This window comes from Solanum lycopersicum, chromosome 10, assembly GCF_036512215.1.
Source record: "Solanum lycopersicum chromosome 10, SLM_r2.1".
Lineage (NCBI taxonomy): Eukaryota > Viridiplantae > Streptophyta > Magnoliopsida > Solanales > Solanaceae > Solanum > Solanum lycopersicum.
Window position 1 is genome coordinate 25,535,417 of NC_090809.1, and position 20,409 is coordinate 25,555,825.

Sequence of the window (20,409 nt, forward strand, 5' to 3'; positions counted from 1 at the left end):
CATAACAACCTTCATGGGTGAAATTTTAGAGTAATTCAATAATCTACCATTGGTACACACAATCTACATTGATATCTCAATACACCATTTCCTCCTCGTTCAAAAGACATCACTTTTTCCTTATGAAAAAACTTACCTTTAATTCAATCCAAATAGGGTCTTGGTCTTGCTCATCTTTTACTTCTGACACAAATGATGATTCGTACTCATTCATCACCACTGCTCCTCCTTCTATAGAGTTCATTAATCGAACTCCTAATCGTGCAAGTCTATGCACCTCCTTTGTCAACTCTTTCTTATCTTCCTCAAAATGAACGGTAGTACCCATAGACAACCTTATTTTCCTGATATGATGCTTCTTATCACTAAACTCATGTCAAAAAATCTTGTCATTGGTGACCACTTTCATATGAAAACCATAAAGATAATGGCTTCATCTTTCGAAACAAATACTACAACAATAAACTCTAAGTCATGGTTTTGGTGATTCTTCTCATGAACATTCAACATTGTTTGTGTCATTCAGTATTGTAATGACCCAAAGTACCCCTAGGCATTACCTGAGTACTCGACCTTGAAGAGGTCTTATACAAGCCCTTAGCATTCGTCATAGTATGTATCATAGAATAAAAATGTAGAAAAATTTAAAACTTTTACTTCGGAAATTCAACTTAACTTCATACATTAAAATAGAATCTAAACATGCCGCTTCAAACCATATAATTATAGGAATTAGAAAATTGGGACTTACCCATACATCAACGAGAACAATTCGAATTAGCTATTACAACATTGTCTTTAAAACATAACAAAACTAGAAAGCTAGAATATTGGGTTTCGTCGTTGGACATGAGAATTCACCAACTTGGAGAAGTATGTTCCGAGTATCCTTGTCAATCAAACATGATTCCTCAATGGCCTTAACCTACATTTTTGGGGAAAAGGGAAGAAAATATGGGTTAGTACATCACATGTACTAAGTATGACTTCTATGCATAAAAATCATCAATGTAGTACAAAAAATATTTTTGTCAAAAATACGCTTTTATCAGTTAAAACCGACATGCACGCATATTAAGTATTATAATCCAACCCAACATCATAGTAACCCAACATGTAGACAACCTCAGCAATACTTGTGCAATGCAAGGAGTAGAATCCCATAACCCTATCCAAAGCCAAGTATCACATTAAGCGACCACTACATACCTACAACATAATCTCATATTTTATCATGACATGCATTATTCATAAAGATCACTCATAACTTATCAACATAAAGAATAATCAACATTCTCATAAAATAAAACTACTTGAACCTTTAAGATCCCACAAGTGCAAGGCGTAATAGAAGTCTCATACCCTCCCTTACACCATGTAGAAACCCTCAAGAAATCTTTAGTAAGAGTTCACACATTTCATTTATTAATTTAATTTTACATTAGGGAAAGAAGTTTCGGTAACTGATAACAGATCATGTTAGCTACATGGCATCCGGTGTTCTACTCTCACACCGAAAAGAGAGGGTTAACACTTGCCTAAGGTGTAACCTTTTGTACATAGCTATCTAGGTGGATATACTAAGCTAGATTCCTATGTGGGCACATAGTTAATGGTCAAGGAGATTGTGACTAAAAACCCTAACTTGATAAATGTGGGGGTTTCCATATCATGAGAAAACACATACATTGGGAATCCGAACTTACTAAACGTGAGGAACCCATGTGGGAGGCCGGACTTACTAAACATGAGACTTCCATCTCATTTACATGCCCTTTCGGTTCTAAGCATATATTTCCTTTTGTAACCATCTTTAATAATTTATACGTTCACACTAGCCTTTACTAGACCCTTGTGTAACCATTGTAACATAATAGCTCATAGGTTAACATAAGTGAGTATAAACCTTTGACTTTCGAATACCCTAACGAGAGAGTAAACCTTTCAGTTAACACTTTATTATAATTATGAGACTAATTCAATCACATAACAATCATACCATCGTATATATGCATACTTAATTAATAGTTGATTCAAGTGTCTAGGTTTAAGGATGAGGTATACTTGTCATCAACCACTACAACACATTAGATATAGGAACATTACTATATAAGTAACTCATCTTTCATAACTGAATTCAAGAAAGAACAAAACTTCATATCTACTTTCCCTTTCATGGGGCTTTATACTTTCACTACTCAAGAATACATAATCAACACATAAACGAGGTAATTTCATGAAGTAATACATGACCAACATCATTCTACACCATCCATATACTCATTATATTCCACAATTATGAAATTTTAAGGTTTTGATGATTTAGGGAAGAACAAGATCCAAATAGAAATATCGAGTGATTACCAACAATTAACCATAATTACATAGCTAAACAACTATAAAAGATCCTAATCTATCACAATTGAGTCACAATTTCGTTTTGAAATGAGGACACATGTGTAGATAGAAACCCTAGTTTTGAAAGAGTTTCAAAGTACTTTTTTTGAGAGACCTCTTGGGGAAAGAAGTCCCAAGAGTGACAAACCATACCTTAAAGATGATTAGTCACTAATTGAGTTGGATTCCTTGGTGAATTTTTCTTACTTTTGAAGCTCTAGTGTTCCTTCAATGGAGGTCTGATTTAGGGAGAGAGAAACTAGTTAGAAGTTAGAGCTAAGTGAGTTTTGGGATTTTATAGGTGTTAGGTTAGTGAATTGATTTAGGGTAATTATATAGTCCTAAACTAATGAATTATGACCGACCATAACTCCTAAAAAATTAATAAACCAATTTCCTAACTACCCCCTAATTTAAAGAGTGGAGGTAGTAACCTGGGGAATCAAACGACGATGGACTGTTGACCCAACACAGACCGTACTGGTCATTCGTTGCTTGGTTCATAGACTGTATTTTGGAGGCTTTAGGTGAGGGTTATAAGTATGAACCAACGAGCACCATCAATGGTCCGTACTTTCATCGACGGCTCGTCATTCACCTTCGTTGGTTGCTCACTGTCTTGTGATAACTTGTTAGGGTCAAATTTTGGGTCCTTCCAAGGACTATTAGGATTGTCCTCATACCCGAACGTTTCAACCCTAAATATTCTCTAAGGTGTGTCCTAAGTGTTTTTACAAGGCCTGACCTTCATAAGACTTTCCCAAGACCTAAAGTCACACTAGATCACCTTCACTAGTCTACGGACGTCATGGACATTTTTTGACGTTTTGACTTTAACACTTCCTAACTAATAAATTAACTTTTGATTTTTGGTCTAAAATCATTATTATTTATCATGTGAGGCACTATTCTAGGTCATAGTATTTCCACGGTGTTACAATATCCCCCTCTTAGGAACATTGGTCCACCAATGAAACTTTAAGTCGTCTATATGGAACAAGGAGAGAGACTCTAGACTAGAATCTCAACAACACGCAATATTATAATGAGTCACTACTCATAGGATAAATTCTCAACTCCTTTCAACACATAACATAGTATTTTCACATGTAAATTTAATCCATAATTTGTAACATGTAAGAGCTCACCTTTTCCTATCACATAAGGAGGAACTACCTTCTCCATTTCAATATGAGCTTAACGTGAACTTCTAGAGAGTTGACATTCTTACATCTTGTCAAAACAACAAAAAAAATGTACAATACAACTCCCATGAAGACACTAAGGCATACTACATATAACTACAACTTAACCATATGAGAATCTTTCATCAAACGTAATTCAAACATGATTTTCTACAAAAACATTCAAATATTAGGAAACATGATAAACGCAACATTATTTATAACACTCATTTAAGAGAAAGTACTAACCTTGACTTTGTCTAGGAGTAGGAGGGAAAAATGAGGATAGCGCGACTTCAAGTCGGCCTCGGCCTCCCATGTTGCACCTTCAACAAGTTGGTTCCTCCATAGAACCTTTACGGAGTCAACCTCTTTATTCCTCAATGTCTTAACTTGACGATCCAAGATCTCAATCGGAACCTCTTCATAAGAGAAGTTCTCACTTACCCCTAAACCTTCTAGAGGGATAACAGACACCGGATCACCTATACATTTCATGAGTATAGACACATGGAACACTAGAAGAATTGGGGCTAATTCATCTTGAAATTTTATCTCGTATGCCACTTCCCCGACTCTCTTCAAAATTTCATAGGGACCCCAACATACCAGGGACTAAGTTTTTCTTTCCTACTAAACCTCATTACCCATTTCATGGGTGAAATTTTCAAGTAGACCCAATCTCCTTTTTAAAATTCAAGTCCCCTTTTTCTATTGTCGGCATAAGATTTTTGCCGACTATAAGCCATTTTCAACCTCTCCTTTATGAGTCAAAATTTCTTAGTGGACTCATATACTACTTTGTGACCAAGAAAAGAAAACTCACCCACCAAAAACCATCCAACCAGAGATTGGAACCTCCTACAACATAGTGCTTCAAATGGTGCCATGGCGATACTCGCATGGTAGTTATTGTTTTAGGAAAATTCCATCAAATATAGGTGATCAGACCATTTCCTTTTAAATCAATAGCACAATCTCTCAACATGTCTTCTAAGTATAAATGGTGAGCTCCACTTGACCATTCGTATGTGGGTGGAAAGCGGTACTAAGTTTCACTTGAGTCCTAAGCCCCTTTTGGAAGGATCTCCAAAAATGAGATGTGAATTGGGCACCTCTTTCCTGAATGATAGACAAAGGGGCCCCATGTACTTTACGATTTGTTTAATGTACAATATAGCATACTCCTATTCCAAATTAGAGTCTTTGAAAGGGACGAAGTGGGCAGATTTTGTCAACCTATCCACTATGACCCAAATGGAGCATGGTTGTTTACGGATACGAGGCAACCTTACCACAAAGTCCATATTGACATCTTCCTACTTCCAAGTGGGGACATCAAAAATTTTAGATAGACCTCCCGGTCCTTGATGTTCGGCTTTGACTTGTTGGCAATTTTGGAACCTAGTCACAAATTATGCCATTATTTCATTCCACCAATAGATTTCGCGCAAGTCCCGATACATTTTGGTGGCACCTGGATGAAGAAATATCGGGAGCCATGAGCCTTTTCCATGATTTTCTCCCTTAATCCATCCACATCCGGTACACATAACCTTCCTTGGTACCTAATTCATTATTCTTTCTAAGGACCAATTCCTTAAACTCTATCAAAAAAGGATCAAGATGTTTCTTAAACTTTAAATCAATCACTAAAGATGATTTGGAGTTGTGAATGACCATGAAGCCATCCTTTGAAGATTCTTCTAGTAAGACACCAAAATAGGCGAACCTATGAACCTCCTTTACTATATCTTTCTTACTATTATCCACATGAGACACACTACCCATAGACACTCTACTCAACACATTTGCCATTGTATTATCTTTTCCAGGGTGGTAAAGGATACTCCTGTCATAATCATTTAAAAGCTCTAACCACCTTCTTTGGCATAAATTCAAGTTTGTTTGAGTAAATATATATTGGAAACTCTTGTGATCAGTGAACAATACAACATCTACCCCATAAAGGCAGGGTCTCAAAATTTTCAAAGCAAACACGAGGGCCTCTAGTTTGAGGTCATGAGTTGGGTAATTCTTCTCATGCAGCTTGAGTTGCCTAGAGGCATATGCTATCACCTTACCATGTTACATAAGGACACAACCGAAACCTACTCGGGAAGCTTCGCAATAAACCACAAACCCCTTAGTGACTTTTGGTAAGTTCAAAACTAGAGCGGAGGTAAGCTTGTCTTTCAACAATTGGAAGCTCTTTTCACATGATTCCGACCATTCGAACCTGGACTTATTTGGGATCAAGTTCATCGATGGAGATGTGGCAGATGAAAATCCCTAAACAAACCTCCTATACTATCCAGCTAAACCCAAAAATATTCAGATTTTGGTAGGACTCAAAGGTCTAGTCCAAATTTTGAGTGAATTCATTTTTCTCGGAGCGACCTCCACACCTCACTAGAGATTATGTGACCAAGAAATGCAGCCAACCTTAACCAAAATTCACATTTTCTAAATTTGGCAAAGAGTTAGTTATCCTTGAGGACTTGCAAAACCATCAACTAATTGTTCACATTATCATTCTCACTCTTAGATTATACAAAGATGTCGTCAATGAAGACAATCACAAACAAATCAAGATAACTTCTAAAAACTTGATTCATGTGGTCCATGAAAGTTGCCAAGGCATTTGTAAGACCAAAAGAAATCACTAAAAATTCAAAATGACCATATCTAGGGCGGAAATCCGATTTTGGAATATCGACACCACTCACCTTAAGTTAGTGATAACCCAACCTCAAGTCAATTTTTAAAAAGTAACTTGCTACTTGGAGTTGATCAAACAAATCATAAATCTTAGGGAGTGGATAGTTATTCTTTATAGTGACTGTGTTCAATTGCTAGTAGTCAATACACTTCCTAAGCGACCTATCTTTCTATTTCACAAATAACATCGAAGCACCCCATGGAGATATTCTTGGTTGATTAAAAACCTTGTCTAGTAAATCCTTGAGTTGAGCCATTGATTCCTTCAACTCGACCATGGGCATTCGGCAATGAGGGGTTGAGATAGGTTTTGTATCCGGCAATAAGTCAATACAAAAATCTATTTCCTGTTCGGGGGAACTTCTAGGTAAGTCATTGGGAAAGACCTCTGGAAAATCCTTCACTACGGGGACCGACTCTAATGGAGGAGCCTTGAACTAAAGATCCTTGACTCTCACAACATGATAGTGACAGCCCTTAGCAATCATCTTACAAGCTTTAAGACATGAAATGATCCGACTCTTTGGATCCAAGTTTCCCACCTTTCATTTCATAGAGAGTTCGCTAGGAAATTGAAACTTTACTACCCGAGTTCTACAATCAATGGAAGCAAAACAAGCATGTACCCATACATCCCAAAAATAACATCAAAGTCCAATATGTCAAGTTCTACCAAATCAACCAATGTAACTGTTTTGGGAAATGAAATGGGACAATGCCTACAGACTCTTTTAGCAACTACGGAATTACCCACTAGCGTAGAAACAAAAAAGGATTCATCTAAGACATCGACAGGCATATCAAATTTCATAGCCACTAAAGGAGTTACAAAAGACAAAGTGAAAACCGGGATCCAACAATGCAAAAACATTAATTGAAAATACTTGAAACATATCGGCAATAACATCCGGAGAGCTCTCTTGATCACCTCAGGATTGGCGAGCATAAAATCAATTCTTTTTAGGAGCATCGGAATTCGTACCACTTTCTTGTGCTTAAAAACTTTCCTTTCCTTGAGCCTTTATCATAGGGTAGTCCCTTTTCATATGAACACACTTATCACAACCATAGCAACTACCTCTGCCAACTAGGCAATTGCCATTATGTTTTCTACCACACTTTGCACAAATAGGATTTTCAATATAAGAACAAACTACTTTTTCCCTCTTGAGGCTTTGGCATAGACACCTTACTTTTATTGAACCTTGGCTTGTCTTGAACCTCAAATCTAGTCTAGGAAGAATTTCCATCTTCGGCCTTATCTTCTTCAACTCCCTACCAACTTGCTTAAGATTTTGCTCCTCAATTTGTTCGGCATGAATCATGATATGATTGATGTCCATGGTAAGAATTAACATACCCGACCTACATTCATTAACTACAAGATCAAATATCCCCATAATAAATTTGTTCGTCTTTGCCCTAGAATCTACACCCATTAAAGGAGTATGTTCTGATAGTTGAGTGAACTTTAGGCTATACTTTATAACACTCATACCCCCTTGACGAAGATTGATAATTTTTTGCATTTTCCTCTCCTTTAATTCAAAGGGGAAGAACCTACCAAGGAAGGTCGTCTTAAAGGAAGCCCAATTAACCGAACCTTTTCTAGTGGGTCTTTCATCCTTCTATTGTCCATACCAAACTTGAGCGACAACTTTAAGTTAATAGACGGCTAGTTCCGCCTTTTCTTGAAACGACACCACATAATATCTATAACTTTTTACACTTCAACAACGAACCCTTGTGGGTCCTCTTCCACTTTGAAACCAAAGAAAGTAGGGGGATTCATCCTTGGAAAATCCCGAATCCTAGAAACACTAGATCTAGCATTGGGTTTAACATGCACCCTAGTATCCCTAGAAACTTGAGTTGCTAACCCTTGATTCAAGGTATGAATAGTTGCCCTTATCGCAACATTAGACATATCCCCTTCTTCAATTGGAACTTGAGGGTTTTTAGGAGCTTGAGGGGGAACCGCCTCATTCAAATTCTCCTCCTCGACCCTTCGAGCATTGTTCCTTATATTCATTGCGTATAATGACAAGAAAAGGATTAGAAGAAAAGGACTAGATAGACTTAAGACTGTAAGGCACGACTAAGGAGTAACAAAAGAGTGAGAGTTTCTAAGCATATCATAGACTCTCATTCATAAGTATGGCCTGCTTCACACCCATGAATAAGACTCTACTTTACATGGTATTTGCCGACATCAATCCTACATTTTTCTAAACCTTATGCTCTATTACCAAGTTTGTAACGACCCAAACTACCCCCTAAATGTTACCAGCGTACTTGACCTCGAAGAAGTATTATACAATCCCTTAGCATTCGTCATAACATGTATCATAGAATAAAAATGAAAAAATTTAGAACTTTTACTTTGGAAGTTCAACTTCGCTTCATATGTGAAAATAGAATTTTAAATCTTCACTTCACACAATCTAATCATAGGAATATAGAAAATTGAGACTTAGTCCATACATCAATGAGAACATCTCCAATTAGAAATTAAAATATTGTCTTTAAAACATAAAAAAAAACTAGAAATCTAGAATATGGGGCTTTGTCCTCGGACTTGAGGACTCACCAACCTAGAAAAGTAAGATACAAAGTATCCTTTACAAGAGACCTTGATTCCTCAATGGCTCGAATCTACATTGTTTGGGGGGGAAGGGAAGAAAATATGGGTTAGTACATCACACGTACTAAGTATGTCTTCTATGCATAAAAATCATCAATGCATGTACAAAAGGAAATCTTGGTAAAAAAAACATGTTATCTATCAATTAAACACAACATTCACACATAGTAGTCATTATAAGCCAACCCAACATCATAGTAACCCAACCTGTAGACAACCTAAGCAATACTGTGCAATGCAAGGAAAAGAATTTCATAACCTTATCCAAAGCTAAGTATCACATTAAGCTACACACTTTTTACATACAACATAATCTCATATTTTAACATGACATGATTTATTCATAAATATAAATGATAGCTTATCAACATAAATCATAATCGACATCACCATAAAAGAACAATACTAGAACCATCACTTAAGATCCCACAAGTGCAATGTGTAGGAGAAGTCCCATACCCTCCCTTAGACCACGTAGAAACCCTCAAGAAAGCTTTAGTAAGAGTTCACACATTTCCTTTATTCATTTACTTTTACATTAGGGAAAGAATTTGCAATAACCGATATTAGAATATGTGAGATACATGGAATCCGGCTCCCACACCAAAAAAGAAGGTTAAAACTTGCCTAAGGTACCTTTTATACCTAGATATCTAGGTGGATCCACTAAACTAGAGTCCTATGTGTGCACATAGTTAAGGGTCAAAGAGATTGTTACTAAAAACCCTAACATTCTAAACATGGATGTTTCCATCTCATCAAACAACACATATATTGGGAATTTGGACTTACTAAATGTGAGGAACCAATGTGGGAGGCCGGACTAACTAAACATGAGACCTCTATCTCATTTACATGCCCATTCGGTGCTAAGCATCTATTCCCTTTTGTAACCATCTTTAATAATCTCATAAGTTCACACTTGCCTTTACTAGAGCCTTGTGTAACCATATCAACATAATATCTCATATGTAATCATAAGTAAGAACAACCCTTTAATTTTAGAAACCCCTAAAATTTGAGTAAACCTTTCACTCAACACTTTATTATAAACAATAGGACTGTTTTCAACCATATAACAATCAGACCATCATATGCATAATTACTTCATATTTGATTTAAGTGTTTATGGTTAAGGATGAGGAATACTTTTCATAAACCACAACAACACATTAGATATCGGATCATTACAATATAAGTAACTCATCTTTCATAATTGAATTCAAGAAAAAACCAACATTCATATCTCCTTTCCCATTCAAGGGACTTTATACTTCCATTACCCACGAATACATAACGAATACCTACACAAGGTAAATTCAAGAAGTAATACATGACCAACATCATTCTACACCATCCATATACTAAACATATTCCACAATCACTATAAAGATTATAAGGTTTTTATGAGTTTAGGGAAGAACAAGGGTCCTAAGGTAAATTTCAAGTGATTACCAAAAATTAACCATAATTACATAGTTAAACAACAATAAACGATCATAATCTGTCACCATTGAATCACAATTTTGTTTTGATAGGAGAACCGAGGTATAGATAGAAACCCTAGTTTTGGGGGAGTTTTGGGATTTTCTTTTGGAGGAGCCTCTTGAGGAATGAAGTCCCATGAGTGAGAGACACCATACCTTAAAGAAGATTAGCCACAAATTAAGTTTGATTCCTTTGTGAATTTTTCTTCCTCTTGAAGCTCTAGTGTTCCTTCAATGGTGGTTTGATTTTGGGAGAGAGAAACTAGAAAGAATTTAGAGCTAAGTGGGTTTTGGTATTTCAGAGGTGTTGGGTTAGTTAATTGACTTAGGTTACTTATATAGTCCTATGCTAATCAATTTTAACCAACCTTAACCCCTAATAAATTAATTAACCAATTCTTTAACCAACCTATAATTTAAAATGTGGAGGCAGTAAGTTGGGGAGTCAAATGATGACTCACCATCAACGGACCGTCAACCTAATCACAGACCATATTGGTCATCAGTAGTTTGGATCAGAGACTGTATTTTGGAGGCTTAAGGTGAGGGTTCTAAGTGTGAACAAACGAGCACCTTCAACAGGGCGTACGCTCATCGACAACTCGTTGTTCACCTTCATTTGTTGCTCAATGTGTTGTGACATTTTTTAAGGTCAAATGTAGGGTCCTCTTCAAGGACCCTTAGGGTGGTCCTTGAGGAGTCGTACCAGTATGTTTTGACGCTAAATATACTCTAAGGTGTGTTCTAAGTGTTTTTACAAGTCTTGACCTTCATATGACTCTTACAAGACCTAAAGACACACTTGATCACCTTCACTAATCTTTGGATGTCATGGACGTTTCGCGACGTTTTGACTTTAACACTTCCTAACTAATAAATCACCTTTTGATTTTTTGTCTAAATAATAATTATTCATCATATGAGGCTCTAGTATAGGTCGTAGAATTTTTGGGGTGTAAAAATGGCGGAAGAGACAGGACGAGTATCTAGAAAAATTTCTATGTCAAAGTCTATTTTTCTCTTAGGATGAACTCCAGGTAGGTCACCAAGAAAGACTTCTGGAAACTCTTTTACTACTGAAACTTAAAATAACTGAATAGGATGTCTGTCAACACTAAAGTCATTAACTTGGACTAAGTAATAGACACACCACTGAAAAACTAACTTCCTTGTCTTATGGTACAAAATGAAACGACTCTTAGGCAGTGCTGAACTTCTTTTTCACTCTAAGACTAACATATTTTGAAACTGATACTTAAATACTAGAATTCTACAATAAACTAAGGCAGTATATGCATGAAGCTGATCCATACCAAGAATGACATCAAACTCTACCATGTCTAACTTAATCAAAACAGCCATGGTACTCTTGTGATTGATGAAAAAGGGACAATCACGATAAAATCTCTCTACTAGAATGGACTTACCAACAAGTGTGGAAACACTGAATGGTTCACTAAGTTGCTCAGGAATAGCATCAAAATTCATAGCAACATATGGATCTACAAAAGATAAACTCACTCCTGATTCTAGCAAAGCATAAACAGTAAAGTCCAAGACTTGAATCATATAAGTGACATCATCTGTAGAATCCTCTTTCTCTTGGCGACCGTTGATAGCATATAGGTGGTTTGTTCCTCTAGCGATACCATTTTCTTGTATGTTCTTTAGATACTCTTTCATGAAGTGACCCTCTTATCCACACTTGAAGAAAACTGTCTGTCCTTAACGACACTTTCCTGGGTGGATTCTACCACACCTAGCACATGCAGGAGTCTAGTTACCTCCTTGTTCCTCACAACCCTGAGATTGTGCAGGTCTAGATTTAAAGTTCTGCAAATTCTGGCAAGTATAATCACCTTTATTTCTGGGTGCAAGTGCACTAGCAGATGATGGAGCAAGTCCCTTTTGTTCCTTTCGAAGATGACTGGTTAGCATTACTCTTTTACTTCTCGGATTCATTCTCTGTCTTGGTATTCTTGTTGTTGAACTCCTCTCTATCCATAAGCTTCTCTTCCTCTACATGTTGCACATAGACAATAACCTTGAAATTTCCATGTCTCCAATAAGCGTTGCTGCCCAGCTCTCATTGCTTGATAGAAATCCTAACCCAACAACACACAAACTCGTTCTACTCCTTATGTCTTTAAAAATCTTTGGAGCATAACCGCATAATTGGGTGAATTTCAAACCATATTCATTCTACTCCTCACGTATTTAACCATTCTGGAGCATACCCGGATAATTGGGTGAACTTCAACCCTTATTCGTAAGCACTTAAAGAATCCTGCTGAAGTGAGAGAAATTCTCGTACCCTAGCCTCTTTCATTTCTTGGGTAAAGAAACACCTCATGAAGGCCTCCTCAAAACAAGACCAACTAGGATGTGGTGCATGCTTGTCTCTACCCTCCTTCAGCTTATCAAATCAAGTCCTAGCAACACCCTTAAGTTGATATGTAGCTAGTTCAACTTTCTCGGTGCCAACAATATGTATCACCTTGAACACCTTTTTCAATTCCTAAGTGAAGTTTCCTGGATCCTCATTAGTGCTTGAACAAGTAAAACTTGGGGAATCATCCTCTTTATTGACCAACCTGGTTAGTCACAACTTGACTCAACATCCTAATTGCCTCTCTTAACTCAACATTAGTAAATTCTCCTTGTGTTTGCACTTTAGGTGCATTTGGTAATTCTTGTTCCTCAAAATTTCTCCTTGCTGGACAACCTCTTACTTCTCTTCGTAGAGACATGATTCATTGAAAACACACGTAGAAACAAATTAGAAGAAAACTTTTTAGAGATAAACTCGAACGCATGAAAAGGAATATGAAGAAGTAAGAAATTTCTAAATGTTGCAACCTCCTAATTGTAGATGTAGTGCACTTCACACCGATAACTAGGACTCTACATACACTGCTTCATAGACTCCCTACGAATCTTGTACTCTCTGTTCTGATACTAAGTTAGTCACACCATGAGCCTACACCTTGGAGGTGGCTGGAACTCAAACACCATTGATGGCCCCAAACGAACCCTTGGTCTGGCTTTCTTAACTTAGCGGAACACTTAAACACAAGAGAATAACTCAAGGGAAAATAAATTTAAAGTATTAACTTATCCAAGGTGGCAACTCATGTCTTAAACGTATACAACTAAAATGAATAATACAAAAGAACTAACGCTATTTGTGTATGAAGCCTCTAAAATAAAGATGGATGTTGGGACATGACCTCCAATCATCCTAACAACTGAAAACTATAAACAATAACTTCAATGATAAATATTTCCTCCGGAATGGAAGGAGGCTCAACAACTGACTCTAAGCTGCTTACTGGATCAACAGCACGACGGATGTTGATCCTAGTTACATGCGTCTGCATCATGATACGATGCAGACTAACTGACATCAATACATTGAATGTATGAGTATGCGAGTTAGATTGCTAAATAAAAAATTGGATTGAAAGATATTATGATAGAAACACTTACCTTGGCTCTTCTCAACTCATGAATTTCAAACTAAACTCATTTCAATATTAAGACATTTAAAAGCACGTGCATAATAAAAATAAGTTGTTTAAAGCCATATTGTAAACTCTCTGTGTATAAAATATACAAAATAAACTGATATTAGTTGATAGTCATAATAAAAGACAGATCATGCTTCCTCTCAAAGTATACTTGTGAAATGCATGGATGAAGTCTCATACCCTCATTCAAACTAAGCAAAAACCTTTGAGGAACCATGCAATTTCTTATGTGGGAGTTTCTCTAACCTACAACCATCAATTAGTAATTACAGTGATGATACAACATTACTCAACCCATGCTTCCCGGCAATCCTAACCTTGCCATAGTATAGGACCTGAACTACCTAATTGATCCACTAGTCTATTGTGAAAAAGATTCATCTAAAAAGTATGACCCTTTTCTACCAATGATGGCTACATAGTTTTCATGGATACTTGAGTTAGTATGAAAATTGCATCCCCATATTGGTGCTCAATACCACTCCCAAAAATATACTTTTCTTATATTTTTTAAAAATAACTTTTCTTGTGCTTTGAGATTAGTCCTCTAAAATTTAGATAAAAGTCTATCTTGGAAATCTCATTTTCCCTACTTCCTTCATTTTATAAAGCTATAACTCTTTTCTAAAACTAACCCGAAGGCTTTTTGGAAAACTTAATTTCCTTACTTGTTTGAATGTGAAATATTTCAAATCTCTTTGAGGATACTTAGTCCTCGTATACTTTGAAGAAAATAACTCTTTAATCTTTACTTAGATTGAAACATTAGTCTTAAAACAAAGTTAAAATATTGTTAAAGACCCTTGAGAACTCTTAAGAAGTTTGTTTTAACTTGCGTCTTAACTTCTAGACTTGACTTTTAACTTCTTTGGCTTTGATCTTAACTTTCCTTGAATTGGATTATGGTTTCAAGGTTTATGATATCATGTTTATGGATGACTTCATGATATTTAGATGTACCTTAGAGTGTAGGAATAAACTAAGACACGTGGGTACATCACTTAGGAACTAGTATGAAAAAGATTGGAAAAGAATGGGGTGATTGACATGCTTGGCGCTCTGAGAGGCGTGGGGCGCCAAGCCGCAAAAATCAGAGGCCAAGTTGGGATGATTTTATTGGCGCACCTCCCCAAGGCCTTGCGGACAGAGAATGTCTTGTTGGGCTATGGAGGTGTAGCACCCCAAGGCCTTACGGACAAGCGTTCTCGACTTTTTTTCTTTGATTTTTATCTCTAAACCCTCTAAAGCTTTTATGGTTATTTCCCTTTAACACTTAGGATCATTAGTACCCTCAATACCCAAAGATTTAAATCAAGAAACTACCTAGAAACATGAATCAAATCAACACTAGGCTTCCAACAACTCAACCAACAAGAACTCGACAATGTTCGTCAAGAACTTCATTTTTTATCATTCAACCAACTCGAAAATCAATGAATTGAAACAAGTTTGGTGTGGGGATGAACTTACCAACACTAAAAGATATCACATACCTTTTTAGGGACTACCCCTGACGTAATTCTATAAGACGAACTTCGACGATCTTGAACATCTTTGCTTTTTCTTCTCCTTTTTCCTTTTTTTCCTCTTCTTTTTTCTTCTCTCAAAATCCTAACTTATTTTTTTAAAGCGTGAAATAATTAAGGTCTGTTTAGACCCAATTTATTACTCAAAAAAGACATAAAATAATTGGGTAAGGAAAAGAAAATTTTATCATTCCCAAATTCGGATTGGACTATCCTTAATAAAACAATCAAACTTCTGAAAGGCATAACTCACTCATATGATATCGAAATCGTGCAAAATCAATGACTTTAGAAATATCTCTCCAAGAAATTTTCAGCCACATCAAGAACAATCTCTAAGTAGTCCTTATCTAGTAGTTATGAGCATTTGAAGTTGACCAAAAACTCACTTTTCCCTAACTTAAGAAAATTTCCAGATTTTTGTTCTTTACAAAAGTGACTATTTCAACTTCTAAGCATGTTCCTAGGTATATGATTTTGCGAGACGTGACACCTAGAATTCAATAAGATTCTTGATTCCCTTCATATTATCTAGATCTAGGCTTTCTTGAACGTTACAAATTAGGTGTTTGAATATTCCTAATTAGTTTTTCATATTGTTGGAACATTGTTGCTTAGTTCCTTGCATGAAATTCAGAACCCTAGTTGTGTAGATTCATTTTGTTCATAAATAATACTATCTCGGATATATAAATAGATATACATGCCTCAGTTTTCAAATGTTTCGTTATCAGTATCTAATGTCGCATATTCAGTTAGCATGTCAAAATATGGAGCTATTTAGTATAGTTCAGTTGTGTTGTATTATACACATTTCTAGTTGGGAGTAGGATTAATACCGAGTATGACTAGGATCAATCACCCTCATAGACACAGAACTACGTGCCCTTGTAGGTTTTAGTCCCCTCTGTGGGAATTATATTTAGTGATCACGCCTATCATGCCTTTATACCATTGGCAAGGTATATTGGGTCCTCTTGATGAGTAGTATACATTGGATTTCATGTTTAGCTCACGTGGTTTTATGTCGGTTATTAGTAGCTCCTATAGACAGATTCTAGTGCATTTCACCACGTCCCGAATACATCTCAATATTCAGTTTCGGCATGTTATATATTTGTTCATTGCATTGAGTTTAGTTCATATTTAATATGTTTCAGTATATTCATCATATTCATATTATATTATTGCTCGGTATGCTTTGTTCAGTTATATGCTTGTTCAGTTTTATCCTATCTTCTATGCTTATTTCCTTTCAAGTACTGATGCATACTTTACGCTACATCTTTTTTTGATGTAAACTCAGTTCCTCATCATTCAACTAATGTGTAGATCGATTCCCAATTTGTGTTCAGCAGTATCAGTTGTGAGTCCTCATTCTTTGAGGATGATAGACATGATCTTTATATTTTAGTCTTTCATTTTAGTTTCAGTTTTACTAGAGTTAGCTGGAAACATGTCTCTGCATCTCTAGTCAGTTAGAGACTTATTTCATATATAGACAGATTCAACTTTAGTATTGGATTTACAGCTCAACATCTTGAACTCTATTACAATATTTATATAGTTAGACTTAGATTGGGTATTTCATCATTTAGTTTATCTCATGTATTTAGCTTCCACACAGTATTTGTTTAAGTTTGCTTATGATATGTCGGTTCAGGGTTAGCATGGGGTTACTCGCAATCCTAGGTCTCGTGCTTACATCAAGGAATAGCCTTAGACAGTGACAACTAGCCTCATAATTTTTTTATTACAACCATTGACATAGTAATGGAGAATGAGGGTTCTTTATTAGTAAATAAAAAGGATGTATTTGGTTGTATTTTGAAAATAGTTTTGTAGATAAATAAAATATTATAGCATGTTACCAAAGTTAAAATAAATAATAAAAATAATATTTGGTTATATATATATATATATATATATATATATATATATATATATATATATATATATATATATTAGTAGTAGTAGTAGTAGTAGTAGTAGTAGTAGGTAAAAAGGATGTATTTGGTCGTATTTTGAAAATAGTTTTGTAGATAAATGAAATATTATAGCATGTAACAAAAGTTAAAATAAATAATAAAAATAATATTTGGTTTTATATATATATATATATATATATATATATATATATATATGAAAAATAATAAATACACAGTAGTTATATGCAGAAGGGTCATCTTTTACTTTTTACGAAGTTTGGACCTTTATTACTTCAATGAAGGGACAAGATTAAGAGTTTTTCTTTTACTTTTTACGAAGTTTGAATCTTTATTACTTTAATAAAATAAAGAAAACTAAGAGTTGTAAAAATAATATTTGTTATATGAGTTCTTGCGTATCATTTTTATTTTTATTCAAGATCATCTTGTCATTACAGTAAGTTCGTTTCCAAGTTTCTTTATTTAATTACTTTATGTTTCAACTTTTAGTAATTGTTATTACTATTTATTGACATGGCTTTCGACTGAATTTTACATTGTAATGTCAATTTTATAGGTGTTATAACAAATAACTGTAACGACCTATTTAGTCGGTTCGAGCAGTAGAACTATTTTTGATGAAAATTGACTGGGTCGACGGATCACACGATGGACAGTCATGGTCTCGATGGACCGTGATGGACTTTGTCGTCCCATACTTGTGTAAATTTTTCTGCTGCTCTCCTCATTACCCTCGACGACAAGTAGGACGAACCGTCATAGGCACGACGGTCCATCGAGGGTCTTCATTCCAAAATACTTAATCTGAAAATCAGGGTACTGGGATCGACTTTCTGAACTCTGTGACGGACTTGCAGGACGGACTGTCAAAAGTCGCGTAACCTCACTAGTGAAATTTAACTCTCTGAACTTTGTGACGGACCTGCAGGACGGACCGTCGTAGATACGACGGACCGTCACAAGCTTCACTACTGAATTTAACTCTCTGATCTTTGTGATGGACCTGCAGGATGGACCATCGTAGACACGACGGACCGTCATAAGCGGCGTAACCCCGACTGGGTTGGATTTCTGCTAAAAGTTTTAAAGGGGTGTTTTGGACTATTCATGATTATAATTATGGAATTAGTGGGGTAAGTTTAATAATTTATTTACTTGGGGGTTAAAGAAGATAATAAGGAGATAAATAGTGGGGTACTTTTATCATAATGAATTATATGATAATTGGGGTAAAAGAAAAAGAATCTCGAGAAGAAAAATAAAAAGAACAGAGAGGGAGAACGAGCGAGAAAGAATGAACGAAGACGAAAGCAAAGGCATTGAGGAAGTAGCTTGCTTGATCATGATTCTTCGGTGGAGGAAGGTTATGGTTTACTTCTATGTGATAGATAAACTCTAAATAGCGATTGATATGTATTAGGTGGTATTGTAAAGTCTTCTATATGCTTGATTTTGTGTTTGTATGTTGTGATTGTGTAATTGTGGTGGATTAGAATGATGAGATTGTTGAATCTTTAATCCTAAATCCTCTTTATTAAGATGACGCCTTAACATAAAGAAGACTTGATGAAATAGAATAATGATATAGTATTGGATCGGAGTGTCATGTTCCGACACGTAGTATTCGATCGGAGTGTCACATTCCGACACGTAGTATTGGATCGGAGTGTCACGTTCCAACACAATAATAATGAAGAGAATGAATATTGAATTATGTTTACATACTCAAATTCGAAGAATCTATTTCCCAATGGAGTATGGTATGGAGGCTTGAATCCTCATAGGTGTGCTTGGTGTTGTTGTCAATGGCTCTTGTACTTGTTGATTGTCACCTATTAAGTATTATGGTTGATTTTATATTATTATTCAGTATATATTGCTTTCTATTTTGAGTTGGCCGATGATACCTACTCAGTACATGTTCCTTGTACTGACCCCTACTTGTAATTTTCTTTTTTGTTATTTGTGGAGTGCAGCAAGCGTGCCGCCGACTTCGACTCATCCTCAGATCTAGCCAGTCTTCAGCACATCAGAATTCAGGGTGAGCTATTATTCCTAGCTCATGTTGGATTCTCTCCTTCACATCTTGATGTCTTGAAGTTCGGACATGGACCATCTTTTTACTATTTTTAGCTTTTTAAATACTCATAGATTTAGAAATTCGAGGATAGATGTTCTTGGTATGATGACTTCCAGATTATGGAAATAATAAGTATTAAACGTTAGAAGTTTATTTACTTGATTTCGTTAACGAGTTCTGGATCTTCCGCATTGTTTTTACTATTTATGATTGATTTACTGGTAAATGTTGGGGTTTAGATTTGTTGGCTCGCTCACCTAGTAGGTTAAGGGTGGGTGCCACTCACGACTCGTTTGGGTCATGACAAACTTGGTATCAGAGAATTAGGTTCATTGGTCTCATCACACAAGGACGAGTCTAGTAGAGTCTAGAAGAACGGTAAGGGGACGCCCTTACTTTTCTTTGAGAGGCTATAGGATTTTAGGAAAATCCCATTCTTTATTCCTTTAGTGTTATTACTTGGATCCAATTGGTATCTAGGTGATACAAATTGGTATCTAACATCCTCATTCTATTTCGCAGATGGTTAGGACTAGAGCAACAACTATGTCAACACCAACACCAGCAAGACAGGGTGCGTCTGAGCCCACCATTGGGGCTGTAGCTCGAGGAGGAGCAGTGGCAAGAGGTCGTGGTAGAGGTCGTAGGAGAACGCGCTCTAGGGGTAGAGGACAAACACCTGGTCCAGCTAGTAATAGGGCGGTGACTCCTCCACCGACTGATGAGGTAGTGAGAGAGGGTGAAGAAGGGCAAAACGAGCAAGTTCAAGATGAAGAATTACCACCCCAGCCTACCCCAGAGATGATTAACCAGGTTCTTGCTTATCTTAGCGGGTTATCCGATCAGGGCCAGACACCCCCAGTGTTTTTTCTACACCAGCACCTCAGGTTC

General features: G+C 36.2%; 1 protein-coding gene across 1 annotated transcript in view; it reads right to left on the bottom strand.

The window, feature by feature from the left end:
• LOC138338770 (uncharacterized) overlaps positions 1-12,371 on the bottom strand; it is a 40,601-nt gene extending 28,230 nt beyond the window's left edge. Inside the window, exons 1-2 of the mRNA XM_069289857.1 lie at positions 12,218-12,371; positions 11,861-11,962 (exon numbers count right to left, since the gene is read on the bottom strand). Coding sequence (XP_069145958.1) covers positions 11,861-11,962; positions 12,218-12,371 — 256 coding nt within the window. The remainder of the gene's footprint in view (positions 1-11,860; positions 11,963-12,217) is intronic.
• Between the last annotated feature and the right edge of the window lie 8,038 nt (positions 12,372-20,409).